The following is an 18,914-nucleotide window of genomic DNA, read 5'->3' as shown; positions in this document are numbered from 1 at the left end:
CTGGATTTGACAAAGTGAATGAATTTCCCTTTGCCTTTATCCAGTTCTGGCTTGGTACTGGTTTCAGAAGTGCTTTCATTATTGCTGAATCCGAGACCAATTCTGTCACCGGATTGCTTCTGCAATTCCTGCATCTTCTCTAAAGAAACGGACGACTTATTCCATGCATTTACCAGAACAGACAGCTTCTGATTTTCAGACCTCATTGTCTGGTAATCTGCATTCACTCTTTCATTCTCAGTTTTTAACTTACTCATCTCCACTTTCAAATCATTGCAGCTGTTCTCTTGCAAGCAAGTGAACTTACTGACTTGATTTTTTAAGTTTAAATTTTCAATCTTAACTTCCTCGAATGATTGAGAAAGTCTCGAGTACTCCCCTACCATGTCATGTAATGCTTTAATTAAATCAGTTCGTGTAAATTCGTCAGAGTCAAAGTCAAATACCTCTGTAGATGTCGAGGTTGATTCAATGTCTTTCATTAGACATTTGATCTCTTCTGCATCATTATCAGTAGAATGACTTTCTGAGTCAGAAGATTCAGAACTAGAGTCCGCCTATTTTGATTTGCTTTCTTCAGCAATCATCGCCTTGCGGTCTCTTCTGGTCTTCTTGTCATTTCTTTTGTAATATCTTTTCTTCTAGTCATCTTTCTTTGGCTTTGGACAGTCAGCAATGAAATGCCCGACTTTTCCATAATTAAAACATGCCATGTCACCAGATGGTGAATTCTTCTTGAAGTTTCGATTGGGACCTTGGTAGGCTCGATGATTCTTCTTCATGAATCTGGAGAACTTCTTTACGAACAAGGACATTGCATCACTGCTGATCTGTTCAGCAATCCTTTCAGATGTGCTATCAATGATGACAGTAGGTAAAGCTTGTGGAACAACTACAGCAGCAGTAGAAGAAGTAGTAGCAGTAGTAGTGGCAGCAAGAGCCTTGGTAGGTAGGTTTGATGAGGGCTTTTCTCCGCTTCTTACTTCCAGTTCAAACTCATAGACTTTTAGATCGGCAAACAAGTCATGCAGTTCTAACTTGTTCAAATCTTTACACACTCTCATAGCCATGGTTTTTACGTCCCATTCTCTGGGTAAGGCTCTCATTACTTTGAGCGCTGTCTCTCGGTTGCCGTGCTCTTTACCCAGGGCAGCTAGCTCATTGACCAAGCTACTGAAACGTTCATCAAACTCATTTAGAGTTTCACCAGCCTTCATTTTTAGATTTTCAAACTTCTGCATTGCTACAGACAGTTTATTTTCCTTTGTCTGCTCATTTCTTTCACATATTTGAATGAACTTTTCCCAGATTTCTTTCGCGGTAGAACACATCTTGATTTTACTGAAGGTGTTTTTATCAAGAGTTTTATAGAGAATATCCTTCGCAACATTGTCGAGATTAGCTTTCCTCTTATCTTCTCCAGTCCATTCGTTTCTTGATTTTTCAACCATTTATGGTGCACCTTCAGTAACAGCAATAGATGTATTTGGCTTTAAGATATTTAATGGGCCGTCTGTGATGACATACCACATGTCATCATCTTGGGCTGCAAGATGAGCTTGCATCCGGATCTTCCAGTCATCAAAATCTTCCTTCGAGAACATGGGAACCTTGCTAAAATATGCCATAACTGTTGCAAATTTTCAGAACAAGAGAAATCTGCTCTGATACCACTTGTGGGGATCGATGTAGAGTTTAGAGGGGCGTGAATAAACTCTTTCCTTTATTGATAGATTTTTACAAAAGGTGGTAGAATCCTGTTAAAGATTGTAGCTGATCTTGTTCAATAGTACGTCTAGTAGATCACAATGATAAGTGCGGAAACAATCCGATGAAGTAGGGTGAAAAACAGTAATAGCAGTAGGTAATAGAACAGTAGTTGTTTCTGGAAGTTCGAAGATAAAATCTTCTACGTCTCTTCTTCTTCTGTTTCCAGAAAGTATCACTAAAAGACTTTGGATTTTAAAGTACAACACTTGTACACACTCACTTCAGCAGGGCTTATCTTTTGCCTACTGAAACTCTTAGTAACTCAACACAAAATGATTCGGTTTAACAAGGTTCTGGAATAGACTCATTTCCAGTTTACAAACTCTTCTCGGAATAGTAAAGTGTTTTGCTTGAAGAGATGAAGAAGCAGCAGTACAAAATGATCTCCAAATATCAGATATAATATGAAGCGTGTACTGCTTTTCTGCAATTTTGAGCTTAAAAGATGGTGATTGATTCGCGGTTGCTCAAAGTAGTATTCGTTAGATAAGATGATCAGCGTTGTTCTTCAAAATGGTTTTGATCCATATATATAGATAACTTAAATCCAACGTCTATAATCAAAACGGCTCTCTTGATCTCTGATGGAAACAGCTTTATTTCCTAAAGAGGATCCTGCAAAAAGCTTTCAACAAAGTCAGTCTTGTTTTATACTAAAACTAGCAAAACGAATTAAATGGCTTCGTATAGCATTAATGGTGCAATAAATATTTGTACTCGATAAAGTAACGGTAACATTTAAGACTAGTTCCGTTAGCATAGAAGACGTCAAGTTATTCTAATTCCAGACTAGGTTCTGCTTCTGGTTATCTAAGTTCTGAAAACTTAGTCCTGTTTTATATTGTCTACTGATTTTAACTAACAGTTTGCTGGTTTTGATTCTTATCGCCACAATTAATTTAGGTCTAACATTATCAAAACATTTTTAATTTGCTATCTTCTTTTTATTTTATATAATATATAATATTTATAAAACATAGTGATAAAATCGTAATGAGACAAATATAAATAACGAAAAAACAATTTTTCTTGTAATATAATATATGCAGAGTGTGTGTGCCGCATATTTCACGAAGTTATGTCATTAATCTACAAATAGGTAAAAAAAAAAATGTAAGTGAATCCAATCACTCACGAGTAGATCATGAACGACTTGATAAAAATTCGATTTAAACTTGATTTGATCAAACTCGAGTTCGAATAACTTGAATATACACCCGAATCAAGTTCGAGTTTTAATTCTTTGTATTCGAATAACTAACGAGTGACTAGAATACATATATATTAAATTTTTTAAATATATATATATATAATTTAAGAGTTTTGTGTCCATGTGAATAAAAAATTTAAACCTCAAAATTATGCTACAAACACTATCTAGCTTTTCGAGCACAAGCTCGAATAACTTGATATTTTCACGACTCGAGCTCGAACGTAAAATTAAATACACGATCAAATTCAAGTCGAGCCACTTGATATTTTCACGAGTCGAGCTCGAATTTAAAATTGCATACACGATCAAATTCGAGTTGAGCTACTCAAGCTCGACTCGGCTCATGGGCACGCACCCCTAATCATAGTAACCACCAGATCGAACACAAACATGCTTAACTATAGCACTTTGAAGTACACAACTGACATGCTATCTTGTTTAACCATTCGAAAATTTAGTTTAAAGAAACACAACAATAATAAACGAGAATTTTGACAAAAGCGTCAAACAAAAAATTCTTCGAGCTAATTTAGCAGAGCGATGGATAACCCTGATAAATATTAAGCTTTTTTCAGTAGGTAGAAATCAATTTTCAAAAGATCCAAAAAGTTCAAACTTCAACTTCCAACAGCCATGATCTCCGAAGGATGATTCCTTCATTCATCTTCTCTCTCGGGAGGAAGGCCACATGGCAAAAGCATTTTCTGTATACGGATAAAAACAAAATCTTAAGAGTTAAGGCAACCATTAATCTGACCAAATAGACCAGTTGTGAAACATTTCGTTTTCTAGACTGAGATCTTGGGTCTGTCATGCACAACATCTTGTGGTATAAAACAATGAAGACGACAAAATATCAGTCATTTCCAGATAATGCAAACGACACGGTCTATGCTACTGCAACAGGAGCTATGTCATGTAGAGATCCACACAGTTAATAATATGTAAAATTTTCAAAAGTGCAAGCGCATGACAAAGGCATGCAAGTTTAGAAGAACAATACATGCCATTCCTCATGATATTCAGCATGCACATATCAATTGCATTTGGATAAGACAAACAATATCATCAACAAAGCTTTATTTTTTAAAAAAACCCACATTTTTTTTAGAAATCTATTAAAATGCTAAAAAAACACTTCCATAAATTGGAAAATGCGGCTTCTAACTTTTGCTTTAGCTTTTCCATAGACAAGCATATTTCAACAGTAGTTCCAATCAATCATGTACTTACACTTTTTTCAAAAAAAGAAAAAAAAATCACCTAAAAAACACCGAGCGTTGTGAATTTTTTTTAAAAGACAGCTTCTCTATAGTCTATCCAAACCGACCCATAATCAAAGAGGGACTGAGGAAATCAAAGCAGCAATGCCTCGGAAAAGCAAAATCCTATAGCATCTTCAATTTTTTCACTTCTATTTCTAAAATTTATATGTTACAAGATCCAAGAAATGCAAATTAACAAGCTGACTAAACATGAAAGTGGATTACATAACTCATGACTTCTTTGAAATAGATAAATTTGTTTCACATAAATTTGGCATCAACAGAAGTATGTTGACGACATAGTTTCAATTCCACCATTATTTCAACTCGACTAATATATCATATATCAAATCCTAGTTTCCAGACTGTAACTTTCACTCTTCAATAGAGCTAGGAAACCTAAAGATTGCCCTCACGAAACAGAAAAAAGTTACCAAAACCCATGAAGATACCTAGATATCCATCATAAGCACTTCATTGTTGGACAACATAAATAGCACAGTACATAAAGACAATATAGACGATAATTATCGGTGAAAAGTTCACAATTTTCCCACAAGGACATGCCCCTATCATTTCCATACATCAACAAAAGCCAGCGCACTAAGTCAAACACACATATAGCAGCCCATACCATCCAAATAAAGATCGTCCAATGTCCTATAAAACACAGAAATCCAACAGCCTCCTAAATACACGAGTTATTGGTACTCGTCTTGAGGACAAAATCAAAGACCAGCCCAAAAAGTTTACCGAGTTTAAATTACTCAATATCACAACTAGAGAACTAAGCCAGTAGACCAACACCCAGAAATATTTTCAAAGCAACAAAAACAATCAACATGATTAAAAATTACAAAAGGGCAGAAATACAGGAAATAAGATTAACTACCATGACAAAATTTGAGTAAAAGGGCACCTGCATAAAATTGTAGCGCTCTCTCCCAATGGACTCATTTTCAGCTACGGCGAAATAAGCCATTATCGGATAGTGACCAACATACGAAGCGTAAGTATCTCGATGAATATTCACAGCCCATTCACTGTAAAGTAGTAAATGTTTCTTAAAAAAGAAAATTAACAAAATAATTCAACAGAAACTTAGTTTTTCTCCTTACAATCGAGTCAAATCGGCATGTCCAGTACCGACATATTTGGCCTGTAAATGTTCGAGCTGCGAGTTGATATTGAATCTGTCACTAGCCTACATCAAAAGAAAGGAGAGGAAGAAATAGTTCAACAGCAAGCCTGTTTCAGATCACTAATCTTTGAAAAGAAGAAAAAAGTAGGGTTTAGGGTTTGAAGGGATTTCGATTTTACCTGCATGATTACACAGAAATCAGAATGGAGGAGATTGACGGGAGAGTCAAAAGAGGGTAGGGTGTAAATAGCAAATATAACTCAATGAATTATTACAATTATTGAATTTATAAATAAAAACAAGATAAGCATCAGATATAGGCTCTCGTAGCTCAGTTGGTTAGAGCACCCGTTTAGTAAGCGGGAGGTCTTGAGTTCGACTCTCAACGAGAGCAAATTTTATTTTGAACAATTGTACATTTTTTTTTATTAAGGGTTAATTAATTATATCATCTTTTAACTTTAAAAATTACTTATATTTTCTCATAGTTTTTCTGTATATTACAATTCTCACTTCTTGTCATATTCATATAAGGCAAAAACTTGTGTAAGACGGTTTCACGGATCGTATTTTGTGAGACGGATCTCTTATTTGGGTTATACATGAAAAAGTATTACTTTTTATGCTAAGAGTATTACTTTTTATTGTGAATATCGGTAGGATTGATCCGTCTCACAGATAAAGATTCGTAAGACCGTCTCACAAGAGACGTACTCTTCATATAATATTAAAAAGTATGGATTTGAATTTTTAATTTATTTTTTGCTTTTATTTTAATTCTTTGTTAATATTTTATTTAAATATAATAAAAATAAAACTAAATTGAACTCATTTTTTGAAAACTCGTATTCGAAGGATATTTATAAGATTGCCATATATTTCAGAAACGGTATATATAATTTTTAAGTTAAAATTTTGTAAATACAAATTCTAATACAAACCTAAAAAGAAATATATAATTTTTTGATTTTTTTTATTATGATCATAAATCTTGTATATCTATAATTAACATTTATTATTAATTTTGATAATATATATTTCTTTTTATGATTTCGATTTTTGTTTTTATAAATATTTTTATTATAATATACAATTATCTGTTCTGTTATATCATACAAATCGATTTTCGCGACTGCCCACCAAAGCTGCAGCAGCGACCTCATCACTACCCTCGGTTTTTTTTGGTGTTGGAGTATCGTTTTCTCGCGTCCAAAGTGCAATGGAAATATAAATAAAAAAATATTGACGTTCAAAACATTATGTAGGTGTCATATGATTTAAAACATTCATAGGGTGTTTAGATCTATTTACCTTTGTATATTTAAAGTTGGACACCAAATCAGTCCGCGATTAGCGTAGTTAATCTTTCTTATAAATCCCTGCGAACAGATCTTCCTCTTTTTTCGATCGTCAAATAAGATTCATAATCAGATGTTGGATGCCTCGTATAGATCACACTAGATATCTAAATGAAATTTGCTTCAGAATTGGATCTATGGAATTTCAAAAATCCGATGAGTGGCGACGAGCATTGTGCAAGAAGTGACTGAATTTTTTTCATTCAAAATTCAAGTTGGGCGAAAACTCTGTGTGTGGAGGAGGATAAAAAAAAATTGGTAGTGTAAAAGTTATGTTATTTCATATAAGTCTTAATGAAATATTTATAAATTTTGATTGATCAGAAATCTTACTTGGATTAGGGCATTGTTATTCTATTATTTAAAATATCTTATCTATATATTTTCTATTCTTGAAAATATCATGTATAATGAAATTATTATCAACTTTTGTATATTTTTAAATTAAATAATTTTTATTTAATGATCAATTAATTAATTAATATATTCTAAACTCTTCTATAATATTTTATGAGAATTTTACACTTAGTAGTCAACACTACTAATATAATTAATTAATTAGTAGATTCTAAATTTACTAAATAAATAATTGTGAACTCGTTATAATCACGATCGACGATCAGACAACGCCAAAGTGTCGAGGGTAAAATATCATTCATATAATGAAAAACGAAAATTTTGAAAGACAAAATTTTCCACCGATTCATTTTTGGCAACTGCCAATTTTGTGAACTCTATTACTAAAATTTTTTTAAAAAACAAAAACAAAAACCCACTGGACAGTGCGCGAGACATCATTGCTCGAAAATTTTGGACAGCAGGTGTGCAATGCATACGGCAAAAAAGAATGTATGAGATGGTCTCGGGCAGTCCTTGAACTATGAGCTCGAAAATTTTGGGTCTGTGACATTTTATGATTTTTTTAAAATGTTATCAGCTTAGATTAGAAGAACAATTCCCTCAGTGTGTGAGATCACTTTCGTATTGTATTCATAGATCAGTTCTTACACACGCACACATCATCACTCACACATACAGAAAATTGAGGGTACTGATAAGTTGAGTGAGTCTTGTACAAAGACGTTAAACTTATGTATGTAGTCTTTGACACATAGACGTTAAACAAGTATTGGCTGGAAGGTGCTACTTTCAGTTTAGGCTAGGAGTTCAGTTAGTCAGTAGTGTAAGTCCTAAGTTGAGTGGATTTGTACAAAGCGTTGTATAAATCAATGTCATCTAGTGAATCCTACCCGAGTTGGTAGAAGGGGTGACGAAGGAGCAATCGAAGTCTCCGAACATCCATAAACATATCTTGTGTATTTAACTGCTTAACTTGCGTTTTAAAACTGATTTGATCAGTTCAGGTGATATCAGTTCAGTTCTCACCATAACTGAACTGATACAAGTTCGAACTGATCCCCCTTATATCAGTTAATCAGTTTACACAAGTTAAAAGCTTTAAACTGATTAGCTTTCTTAACGAAGGATTACTTCGAGTATTTTTCTCTTGGTTTAAAAACAAACTCGATTTCATTCATCGATGTTTACATTCTTAGAACACGAGCTATTGCAGCTCTTTCAGAATATGGTGTTTGAAGCACCCTCGCAGGTGTCAAAACCGATCCATCAATATCCATACAAGCTGCATGAATAAAATCTTTGAATATACAATATGTACCATGAGGCATTCCTCGGAACGTAAGATCATGAAACTCATTAGATTGTAAACCGCATATTCTAAATAGATTCCTAGTCAAATCAGCCGTCTAAAATAAAGATAAATGTTGCTTGAGATTGAGACTAGATTTTGTGATGTAAACGTCATGTTTCATTGGCAAGAGCATGAAAATCTCCATTCATACAAATGAGGGATAATTTGATGATGAACTGAATAACTCTCCCTCGAACTTTCCAAGTGCTTATCACTTATCGAATGAAAAATTCCGCGGTTATGGTTGTACATCATTAATCCTTAGGGACAACATGAAGGCTTGCGTACTAGCACTTCACATTGACTAGTTTATCGATTCCATTGAGAGTCATCAGGTAGCGAGGTTGGATGTAGTTTATAAATATATAAGAGTCAATGTATTGTAGTCGGAGATTCATCGTTTATCTATGAGTGAAGATATCTTATATGATTAGATAAGTTAATAATGCATGGAATCTCAAGTCAGGGTAAGAAATGTGAATTTTGGAAAGGTTGTTCCTCAGTTGCATATACCATGTCACTGTTATAAGTCAAAGATATATCATATTGTTATCAAATTCATTTGCAACTCCCGATATACCAATGATTGCATATTCGATAGGGATATATTAGTTGAAGGAACAGGCACAGACACTACTAGTTATACGTAGGAGATCATGGGATGATACTACTAGACGCTCTTACCATTATCTGATAGGTGCAATAAAACTTGAGTTCTGACGTTCTTGATCAAGTGGTTAAATAACGAGACTAATTAGATTAAACCCAAATAAGAATAAATGTTATTATGAATCACATTAGTTATGAACTCACGACTAGCTATATCCCAAAACCATTTAGGGTCACACAAGTATTTGATTCTGTGTTCCAGTTGAGATAGTCAAGTTTTAGGAGTTGAATTTGACGACTATAATTGATGGAGATCAAACAGATTTTTTATAAAGAAGTTTATAAGTTGATCATGTATGATTGAAGATTTTGAAGTTAATTTAAAATTAATTAAGTAAAGAGAGTGGAACTGCCTGTTTCAGTGAATGAGTTAACAAAACAAACAGTTATATTATCCTTACTTAATTAGCTATTAAGCTAACTTCCACATCTTTCATCATATGGAATCAACTTATAAACTCTTTTATAAGTGATCTGTTTGATCTCGGTCAAATTACCGTATCCAAATTCAAATCCTTAGACTTGACTATCTCAACAAGAATACAAAATACAATACTTGTGACTCTCAATGGTTTAATGATATACTAGTTGTGTGTTCACAAATTCATGTGATTTAGAATAATATTTATTCTTATTTGAGCTTACCCTAATTAACATCATTCTTTTCATCAACCCCTTGATGAATAATATTAAAACTCAAGTCTGATTGCATCCATCTGGTTAAGGTAAGAGCATCTCGTAGCATTGCCTCATGATCTCATATGTATCACTGATAGTGCCTACAAGAACATTAAGTTATAGTTAGCATACAGTATGATCCCTACAATTCATATAACCCGGTTGAATATGCAATCATTGGTATATCGAGAGTTGCAAATGAATTCGATAATGATGTGATATAATTCTGAGTAATAACAGTGACATGATATGTGCAACTGAGGAAACATATTTCCAAAATGCACATGTCTTACTCTTACTGGAGATTTCTTGTACTAGTAATTCATCAGATCACATATGATATCTTCACCTGTAGGCAAACAGTGAATCTCGACTACAATACATTGTCTCCTATGTATTTTGAAACGACACCCAACCTTGCCACCTGATAAATCTCATTGAAGTCGGTAAATGGATCAAAGTGCATGCTAGTATGAGAGCTTCTATGTTATCCCAAGTCAAATGACAAATAGTGTACAACCATAACCACAGACTATTTCACTCGGTAATCGATAACCACTTGAATAGTTCGAGATAGGGTTGTTCAGTGCATCATCAATTGATCATACATCTGTATTAATGGACATCTTCATGTCCTTATCAATAAAACATGCATTTACATCACAGATGCTAGTATCAAGCTCAAACGACTTTTATTTTTATTTCAGAAGGTTGATTCGCTGAAAACCTGTTTAAAATATACGGTACACTTCCTAATGAGTTTCATGATTTTACGTTGCGATATTGACATCATGGTACTTATTATATATTCAAGGGTTTTATCTATGTTAGCTTGTATAAATATACAAATAAATTAATTGTCATAATTGGATAGAATCGTAAAATATTATTAAAATAAATATTTTTTTTTACATGAAAATCAATAAAACTCGATCCATAAGTTAGTTAGTAAATCACCCACTGTAACATTCAGAACATGGCTGGGTCGGCCAGTTTAATCGCTGGCAATGCGCCGTACACATTATTCAGTCAGCCCATTTTTTTCCATGAACAAGATATCAACAGAATTAAATATGTAGTCTGGAATAAATATTCACGGTAATTTAGGCATTTTAGAAACACTTGAATGTCGGTGCATGGAAGTACGTAAACACTGCAAACGCGAACCAATAAAAAGAAATAGCATTTATAAATAAATCGGTACCACCAAAAATAAAATATTTCCTTAAAACTATTTGATTACAATTATTCCCAACAATAAACATTATAAAAATATCCTATAATTGTAGCTTGTCATGAGCTCAACTGAAATAAACACCAAAAACACAAGGGCAAACATATAAAACAGAGAAAATAAATACCATTATGTCGACTACAAAACAATAATAAGTTCTCATAAACTCCAGGGATACGCTTCTTTGATCCAAAGAATCGATGAGAATGAATCCTGGAAGATGAAAAAAATCAGATGGTGCATAGTTCAAAAAGTTTACTCTGTCTCCCTGATGCTTTCACTTGTCAACCACTGCTTCTTTTGTATAACTAGAACCATTTCATCTCCTTCCTGGCCAGGTTCTGAAGTGGGATCTGTTGTTGCGATGGCTTCCCAGTGCAATGCAGGTAAATACTTCTTCACAAACTCGATAACAGGTTGTTTGTCGCGTATGATAACAAAGCCTGTAGGCCTGAGAATACGGTCCATCTCAAGTAGTAGATCTTCGCCACTACAACCTTTCCTTTCAATGTCCGAAAACACTGTCCAAGCATGGAGTAAATCATATGTCCTAGGATATGTTGAGAAGGCTTCACACCTACAAAAAATTAGAATGCAAATTCAAACTCAATTTTCAGATTCAGGTTATTGATAAAAATCCATATATGAAGTCAATGAAAACTATGAAAATTATATCATCTATTTGTGTCTTCTACTTAGTTTCTTACAAAACCTACTTATTTCCTCTGTTTTAATAAAATTATGCAAAATAGTTTTTTATTTCCATTTTTACCGAAAGTTCACATAACAATTTGAATACTTCAAGCAATTAGTCTTTAGTGTTAACAACCAATATCGTGGACGCCTGTTTCCTTCGGGAGAATCTATGCTTCTCATGAAGTAAGCGTCCTCCTTTGATCATATGGACCCCCATATTTTCATAGGGCCCCCACCCCATTGTGTTCGGGATAAGGGTGAAGAGATAGGGGGATTTTACTCCTAGGTTTTTAATGATTGAGGGGCAAAGTCCGAATATTCTTCAACAGAATTCTCAACCAAGACATAAATACTAGGTACCAACTATCAATCACATAAATAAAATCATATTCTAACAAAAGTCTTCACAATAAATGCTATGAGTTCATCATAAATGCCATAGTTTGGAGTAGTGTTTGCACATATTACTGGTGTTTGGAGAGACTCCTGGAAAATGGCATCTCACTCCACACCAAAAATTTAATAAGAAGAAAAGTTTCATCTCTCTTCATCTCCCATAATTTAGTTCGACTACATTCATATTATTCACAATTACAACTACAGTTTCCTGCCAAAATCCAAAGACACATAATCAAAATGCACCAGCGGTGTGTAGTGAGGCTGTCTATTATATTTTAGATTTAAAACCTGGTCAATCATGACCTCTATACCTATTTAGCTATATGATATTTTATGCATTAAATCTTTCACACTGTTGTAAACTTCTGGTTGGGTTTTTCAAAAACTCCTGGTAGCATACACAGTAGTTAATACTTAATTCTCATATATTGAAATGTTCACATTGACTATTTATGCATGCCGTTCAAGCTTTGGACACTTGATTTGTCTTCTTTAGATTAGTTTTTCATCACATCATATCTGTTAAAGTTAGGATTTGTTTCTCTCCACATTGCAAGGAGCATTTATTTTTTATGGATATTAATGCTGAACTTCATTTAGATGTTAAGGGTAATAGAAATAATTTTTTAACAGGAAATATTAAAGTGTTATAAAACTGCGAAAAAAATTTATTTTAATTCTCCATCATCTTCATGAAACATTAAAACTTGTAAATTAAACAGTGAAACATTCATTCATACTCTGAAAAATTGAAAGAAGAGTATAAAAAAACTATGGTTCCTCCAATGGCTAGTTTTAATTAGATTCATCTATGTCATCAAGATTTTAAATCTGTCAATAAACAATGTCGAGAATTGGCTTTCAATAAAAGTTATGTGAGGAAAATATAACTAGTGAAGTTATATTGGGCAAAAATATTCCACTTTACATGCTTAAAGTGGTGAAGTTATATTGGGCAAAAATATTCCACTTTACATGCTTATAAAGTGCTGCAACAGCAATATAGATATTTATCTCCTTCTATATTCTGAGATGACTTCAGTTATTCATGTGACTGAACAAGACAATGAACATTTAACGAAAATTGATAAACTCCATAATTTATGCTTGTCCATTTCTCAAGTGAAGATGACAATTAAAAATAACAATAAAAGACAATAAGACCTAGATTTAATCTTTGTTGTGGTCATACATGTGGACTTGATCAATTCTAGGACTATCACACAAAGTGGATAACATAAAGTTTTAGCAACCTATAGGACTGGCTATTGGCAGCTTATAAACAAATTAAAGAATTCCAGAGTCCTCATAAAACCATATTGAACAACCAGTATCAAAGTTATAAGAAATAAACACATTAAAAAACCCACGTAAACTAGAGATATGAAAGCAAATTTTTTACCCACGTACCAGTTGTGAACTGAACCAATTAAGCCTCTATCATAAACAATCTTGAGTGTTTTTGGTCCATCTTCAGGAACAACATTCATCACCCACACACTCTTATCCTTCAAGGCTGCAGCAAATGAGCCCAAATTTGCCTTCATATCCATCACGTTTCTCACGGTGTCAGATGAAACCTTTGTGCTCAAAAGATTCCAGTAACTGTCAACCCTCTGCCTCCAAACTTCCTGTATTCAAGCAGAAATAGAAACATCAACATAAAACTTTTTGTACATAAGTGATTTTTATGGGAAGAGACAAACAGATGTATAATTAAACTCCCAATTACCGTGTCTTTTTCAAACATTTCATTTGAATAGCCAAAATCAGCTAGACGTGGAGGAGGAGTAGTCAATCGAGCAGGCCAGGGTGCCAGTCCACTGCCGCCAGTTCTGTGATCCACTGGTGGCCAGAAAAAAAGTTAAAAATGTAACAACTAAACTTCTATTAAGAGAGCTTTGAACTGAAAAAAAAAATTCAGAACAGCTTGTTAGATGATCTGTGCATTAAACTAGAAGTTGAATTGAATCCAATGTGGCATTGACTATGCATGTTTTTCTCTCACCATGAAACAGAAATAATGTCAAAAAGAAAGAGATATTATCAAACTCCTGACATGCCTCCAAGCGAAAACATGGTTTGATTATCAAGAACGGCCAATTGCTATTTATGGCTATTTTGAATACAGAAACACTTAGCTTAAAAATTATTAGGTGTTTTTTTAAAAAATCTGAATCAGTTTTATATTTGGCAGTTCTATATTTGGCTTCTTTAATTTCTTTTAAAAAATCCAGGTCTATCTAAACACCTTTTTTTTCAAACACGCTCTTACTCTGCAGCATTGTAGTGTCAATGTCTAGTCCCTATTCATCGAGCACAAGGGCCTCCTTCCATTTTTCATTAAATATTATCAGGACATGGCTCATTTGAAATCATGTGACATTGGGCGTATATTTGAAAAATAAATAAATACCAATTCCTTCAGTGAATTTATAAAGCCAAATTTCAGAACTAGATAACACCATCTACATCATTTATTTCCTACTCATTTTAAAGACCAGTACATCAATAAACTATAGCAAGATGTCCACATTTTCGACCAGTGGCCTGGTCAACCATACAGGAGTCTGAACAAAGGCAAAGGAGATTGGAAGAATAAATAGATTCAATATCAACTACTAAAAGTGCTGAATCAACACAGCTTAAAACCAGCAAAGAAGCTAGTTTAGCTAACCAGATCTGGAAAATGCTATCTGAAAGCAACACGATTCATCTATTCGCATTAAAGGCACATATGCAATAAATGAACTGATAAGAATGTTATAAGATTCTTACGATCAGAGTAAGTGGTAATGCACGTCTCCATTTGTACACCCCAGACAGCATCAGGATCATTATCTGATGGACAAAGCGGGGGCTGAGTGCCAGGTTGTCTCCCCAAATAACAGTCATTTGTCAAAGGCTTTTGCCAAATGACAGTTTGGTTTCTCTTCACAGCAATTCTCCAACACATCCGTTCCACAAGTGCACTCATCTTCTTCCATATTCTTAGGTTTTCCTCATCCTGAGCATAAGCTTCTGGAGATGAGTATGCAAAATAGCCTCCAGGTCTAAGCACCCTATCCAACTCAAGAAGAAGGATACCATCTCTCTGCAGCCAATCGATTCGACAGCGAGAGCAGTGAGCAAGTTCAAAAGACCTGCTCGGGTAAGGAAGCCTCTTTGTACCAAGAACACCAAGAGAAGCAGGAATTCCTCTCTCCAAAGCAAATTGGATCTGATTTTGGTGCACGTCATTTGGTGCTAATGACATTGCAATGATGTCAGATGATAGAAGGTAACCGCCGAAGCTTGCAACACCACAACCAACATCAAAAACTGTCCGCAAGTTTCCCTCGTTGTTCAAGTTATCATTTGAGAAATTCAGCATCTGCCCATACAAAGCATGATAAATAAAGGTGGGAGTTTCTCAAAAATTGATGTTTATGGGATTTTGTCCCGAACATGAGATCGCTTGTTGATACTCAAACACCATAAACTTACATTTGCCATTGAAGCAATGTACTTATCTGCTCCATAGTGGAAGTGGGTGCCGCCACCAGGAAAATTAATTTTGTCGCCTTTGACAATCATCCAATTCTGATCAGACTTCTCACTTGCCAGGTGTGTATGAGGAATGTTTGCCTTCCAAACTTCATCTCTACTTTTTGGCCACTTGATTGGGACCTATACATAAAAAATAAAAATAATAATTAAAAAACCAGAACAAATTTCAAAAAAAAAAAAAAATAGGAACAAGTGTAATTGAAAATATTTACAAAATCCAAAAGAGAATGCATTTCTTGAAGAAATTTGAAAGGCAACTGATTAGGGTTATAATTTTAACCTTGTATCCTGCAGGAGGAGGGATTAAGCAATTATAGCGCCTTTCAGGTAATGGGCAATGTCTTTCATAATGCTCCATCAAAGATAAATCCAACTTCATTCTCGTCTGATATATAAGATTTCTGTCCAGACAGGGAATCAACTCTGAATGCCGATCATCACACACCTTACAAAAAAAAAGAGGTGATGCTTAGTAGTCATCAAATTTAAATCAAAGAAAAAGACCACAGATAATACAGGGAGTTGGAGCTGACATTTTCTCTTAAAAGTATTACATTGTATGGATGAGCCCAGCAATATTAGTTTTCAAAAAAGTGGTATGTAGTAGAAAGACTTACAGGGAAGCTTTTGGGAGTATAACCATCCTCTCCATCATCCAGCCCAAATTTTATTGAAGATTCATCTTGCTTTCCACCAAGATCAGAATCTTCATCCCCACCCAGATAAGATGTCCCCAGTTTTCTCAAAGACCTGCTGCCGTATTCCAAAGCAGATTCGGCCGCATTCTTTGAGCCAAAATACACATACAAGAAAACAAGAAATACAGAAACAACACACACAGAAATCAACAAGCGCTTCTTCTGCGCCTCATCTGATCTCCCCCTCGTCATTTATCTAGCTTCAGTAATCCTTGAAAACCTCAGATTTAATTTTTATGTTAAAGTTCAGTTTTTTTTTTTTTATCAGAAGAGTGATCTCATGATTGACACTCCAGAGCTTAGTTTGATGAGCAACTAGATTTGGTATGTCTCGGTAAAAGCTTGACTGTGGAGCAACCTGTGACAACAGTAGACCATGCATCAGGATGAGTTCTACAGCAACTCTATGTCAATAAGCACAACGCACGTAAATGGTCATCAATCACATTATTCAAGCACAAAGTATGTTTCATACTTTCCAATTTCTGCTTTCAGATTATATCGTTGGAAATCTAGAGCGAAAACTAGGTGAAACAAAAAATTGACAGTGGTAAAAGGGAATGTCCGGACATAGCTTGACTTGACATCAATTTTTATTCAATAAAAGCAATCATAATTATGTGTTGACCTACACAACTCACTTTTCATGCATGATTGGATTTATTAGGAAATAAAGTCTACAAAAATAAAATAAAGATACGGAGTTGATGGGGTTGATGAACAAAAGTAAATAAAAACTACGATCCTTTAGTTTACAATAAACTTAGAGAATAATCACATCTGAGGGAAAATCATTGTTCTAAGATCTTAGATCTGGTAAATTTAGTCAACTTTTTGAACTTCAGTTTATGCATAACACAAACTTCAAGAAAATGATCTCCTAACTTAACCGTATGATTATAGTCAGTCACCGCTATAGAAATCCATTGCTGATAAGAATAGCAAGATTGTGTTTAAAAAGAAGCCGTTCTTCAAATCAATCACTTAATAACAAGTTTCCATTCATCTATAGTAATTAAAATAATATCGATAGGTTAAGTCTTCATATATTATGGTAGAAAACAAAGAATTTATTGTCGTTGCTATGTAACAGACAAAAATCCATGATTAAGTCTTCATATATTACGATAAAAAAAAATACAGAATATATTGTCGTTGCTATGTAATAGACAAAAAAATTAGAGATTTCCATTTTGTTTGAGATTCATTCTCTGCTGTCGGAAGTGGAGTAACAAGTGAGCTAATTCCTGTTTAGATAACTAAATACGTAGATCAACATGAATTTTACATAGATCTGTGTCTGATTTTGCATGATCTTGTTATGAGTGCCGTACAAAGTACATCCCTTTATCCGAGTAAATCTTACTCGCTCAAAATAAAATAATACTTTCCAAAGATAAAATCAACGCAGAAAACCCAGATGCTTTCATGCGACAAAAACTAATATTTTCCATAATTTGAGCCGAATCACAGCTCCAAGAATTCAGATCTACGACACAAAAGACCCAAACTTTACACACCCAACCCACAATGCGCATTATCAACAAGCACATCGGGAACCCATTTAATAGCATTTCATTTCTCCAAAACAAAACACAAAAATTCATTTCCCAGCTTCAGTATGGGATTGAATTCGCAAATCAAGCGAAATGATCCAGGGAAGAACAATAAGATCACGACAGAGAAATACTTACTAGATCGAATTATCGATATGGGCAGATCTGAAACGAAAAGTTTGACAAGATTACATCGCCAGAAAATGGTAACAAAATTGAAAATTGAGAGATTGAAACAGACACAAGATTTTTACGGGTAGAGCTAAGAGGGATTTCGTTACTTATGAAACGAAACTGGAGATTTATTGTAAATCTGTCTGACTGAGATTAATGGGGATAGATCTCAGCTCCTGTGATATTGAATTTTTACTCCGTATTTATTTATATTTTATAAATATAAAAATTATTTTAAAAAGAAAAAAAACATTTTATTGTTTAAAAAATTAAAATAATTTGTTAGTTTTTTCTTGGCATTTCACATATGAGAATTTTGGTTTTTATACGAACAAATATATTTTGCATGTAAATAAATATAATTATCCAAATGTTCAAAAATTGATGAAAACTGAAAAGAAAAAGGCAAAAACTTGTATGAGACGGTCTCACGGATCGTAATTTATGAGACGGATCTCTTATTTTGGTCATCCATGAAAAAATATTACCTTATATGCTAAAAGTATTAATTTTATTATGAATATCGTTAGGGTTGACCAATCTCACAGATAAAAATTCGTGCGACAATCTCACAAGAGATTTACTCAAAGAAAAAAAGTCAAATTCATGATTGATGGTATTAAATATGTTTAATATCTAATTAAGTGTTCACTTTTAATGTTGACAATTAAGTATATTTTGTACCATATACAAAAATAATATTGTGTAAAAAACAATTTTTGAATGAGAATATATGATCATTTGAATTTTCAAAAGATTTAACAAATATTTAAATAAATTAGTGTATTAATAAATTTAAGATA

The 18,914-nt window shown here is 33.7% G+C and overlaps 2 protein-coding genes and 1 non-coding gene across 3 annotated transcripts; 1 reads left to right on the top strand and 2 right to left on the bottom strand.

Annotated features, from left to right (window-relative positions):
• Positions 1 to 3,363: 3,363 nt before the first annotated feature.
• On the bottom strand, positions 3,364 to 5,658 carry LOC142551249 (uncharacterized protein At4g14342). Its single transcript, XM_075660379.1, has 4 exons — positions 5,569 to 5,658; positions 5,367 to 5,452; positions 5,168 to 5,291; positions 3,364 to 3,687 (listed from the first exon to the last, which is right to left on the bottom strand). Exons 1-4 carry the CDS (start codon positions 5,572 to 5,574, stop codon positions 3,640 to 3,642), a joined length of 264 nt encoding a protein of 87 aa, XP_075516494.1. The 5' UTR covers positions 5,575 to 5,658; the 3' UTR covers positions 3,364 to 3,639.
• Positions 5,659 to 5,709: 51 nt separating this feature from the next.
• TRNAT-AGU (transfer RNA threonine (anticodon AGU)) lies at positions 5,710 to 5,783 on the top strand. The gene has a single exon. It is a non-coding gene; the product is annotated as a tRNA-Thr (tRNA).
• A 5,192-nt stretch (positions 5,784 to 10,975) lies between these two features.
• LOC142551248 (putative methyltransferase PMT3) lies at positions 10,976 to 18,296 on the bottom strand. The gene is made up of 8 exons (XM_075660378.1): positions 18,076 to 18,296; positions 16,301 to 16,739; positions 15,964 to 16,128; positions 15,621 to 15,803; positions 14,913 to 15,507; positions 13,867 to 13,979; positions 13,545 to 13,765; positions 10,976 to 11,616 (listed from the first exon to the last, which is right to left on the bottom strand). Exons 2-8 carry the CDS (start codon positions 16,571 to 16,573, stop codon positions 11,295 to 11,297), a joined length of 1,872 nt encoding a protein of 623 aa, XP_075516493.1. The 5' UTR covers positions 16,574 to 16,739; positions 18,076 to 18,296; the 3' UTR covers positions 10,976 to 11,294.
• Positions 18,297 to 18,914: the final 618 nt, after the last annotated feature.

The sequence above is a fragment of the Primulina tabacum genome, chromosome 7 (genome assembly GCF_025594145.1).
Source record: "Primulina tabacum isolate GXHZ01 chromosome 7, ASM2559414v2, whole genome shotgun sequence".
Taxonomy (NCBI): domain Eukaryota; kingdom Viridiplantae; phylum Streptophyta; class Magnoliopsida; order Lamiales; family Gesneriaceae; genus Primulina; species Primulina tabacum.
The sequence above is the reverse complement of the archived record's forward strand: the minus strand, read 5'-3'. Positions and strand labels throughout refer to the sequence as shown.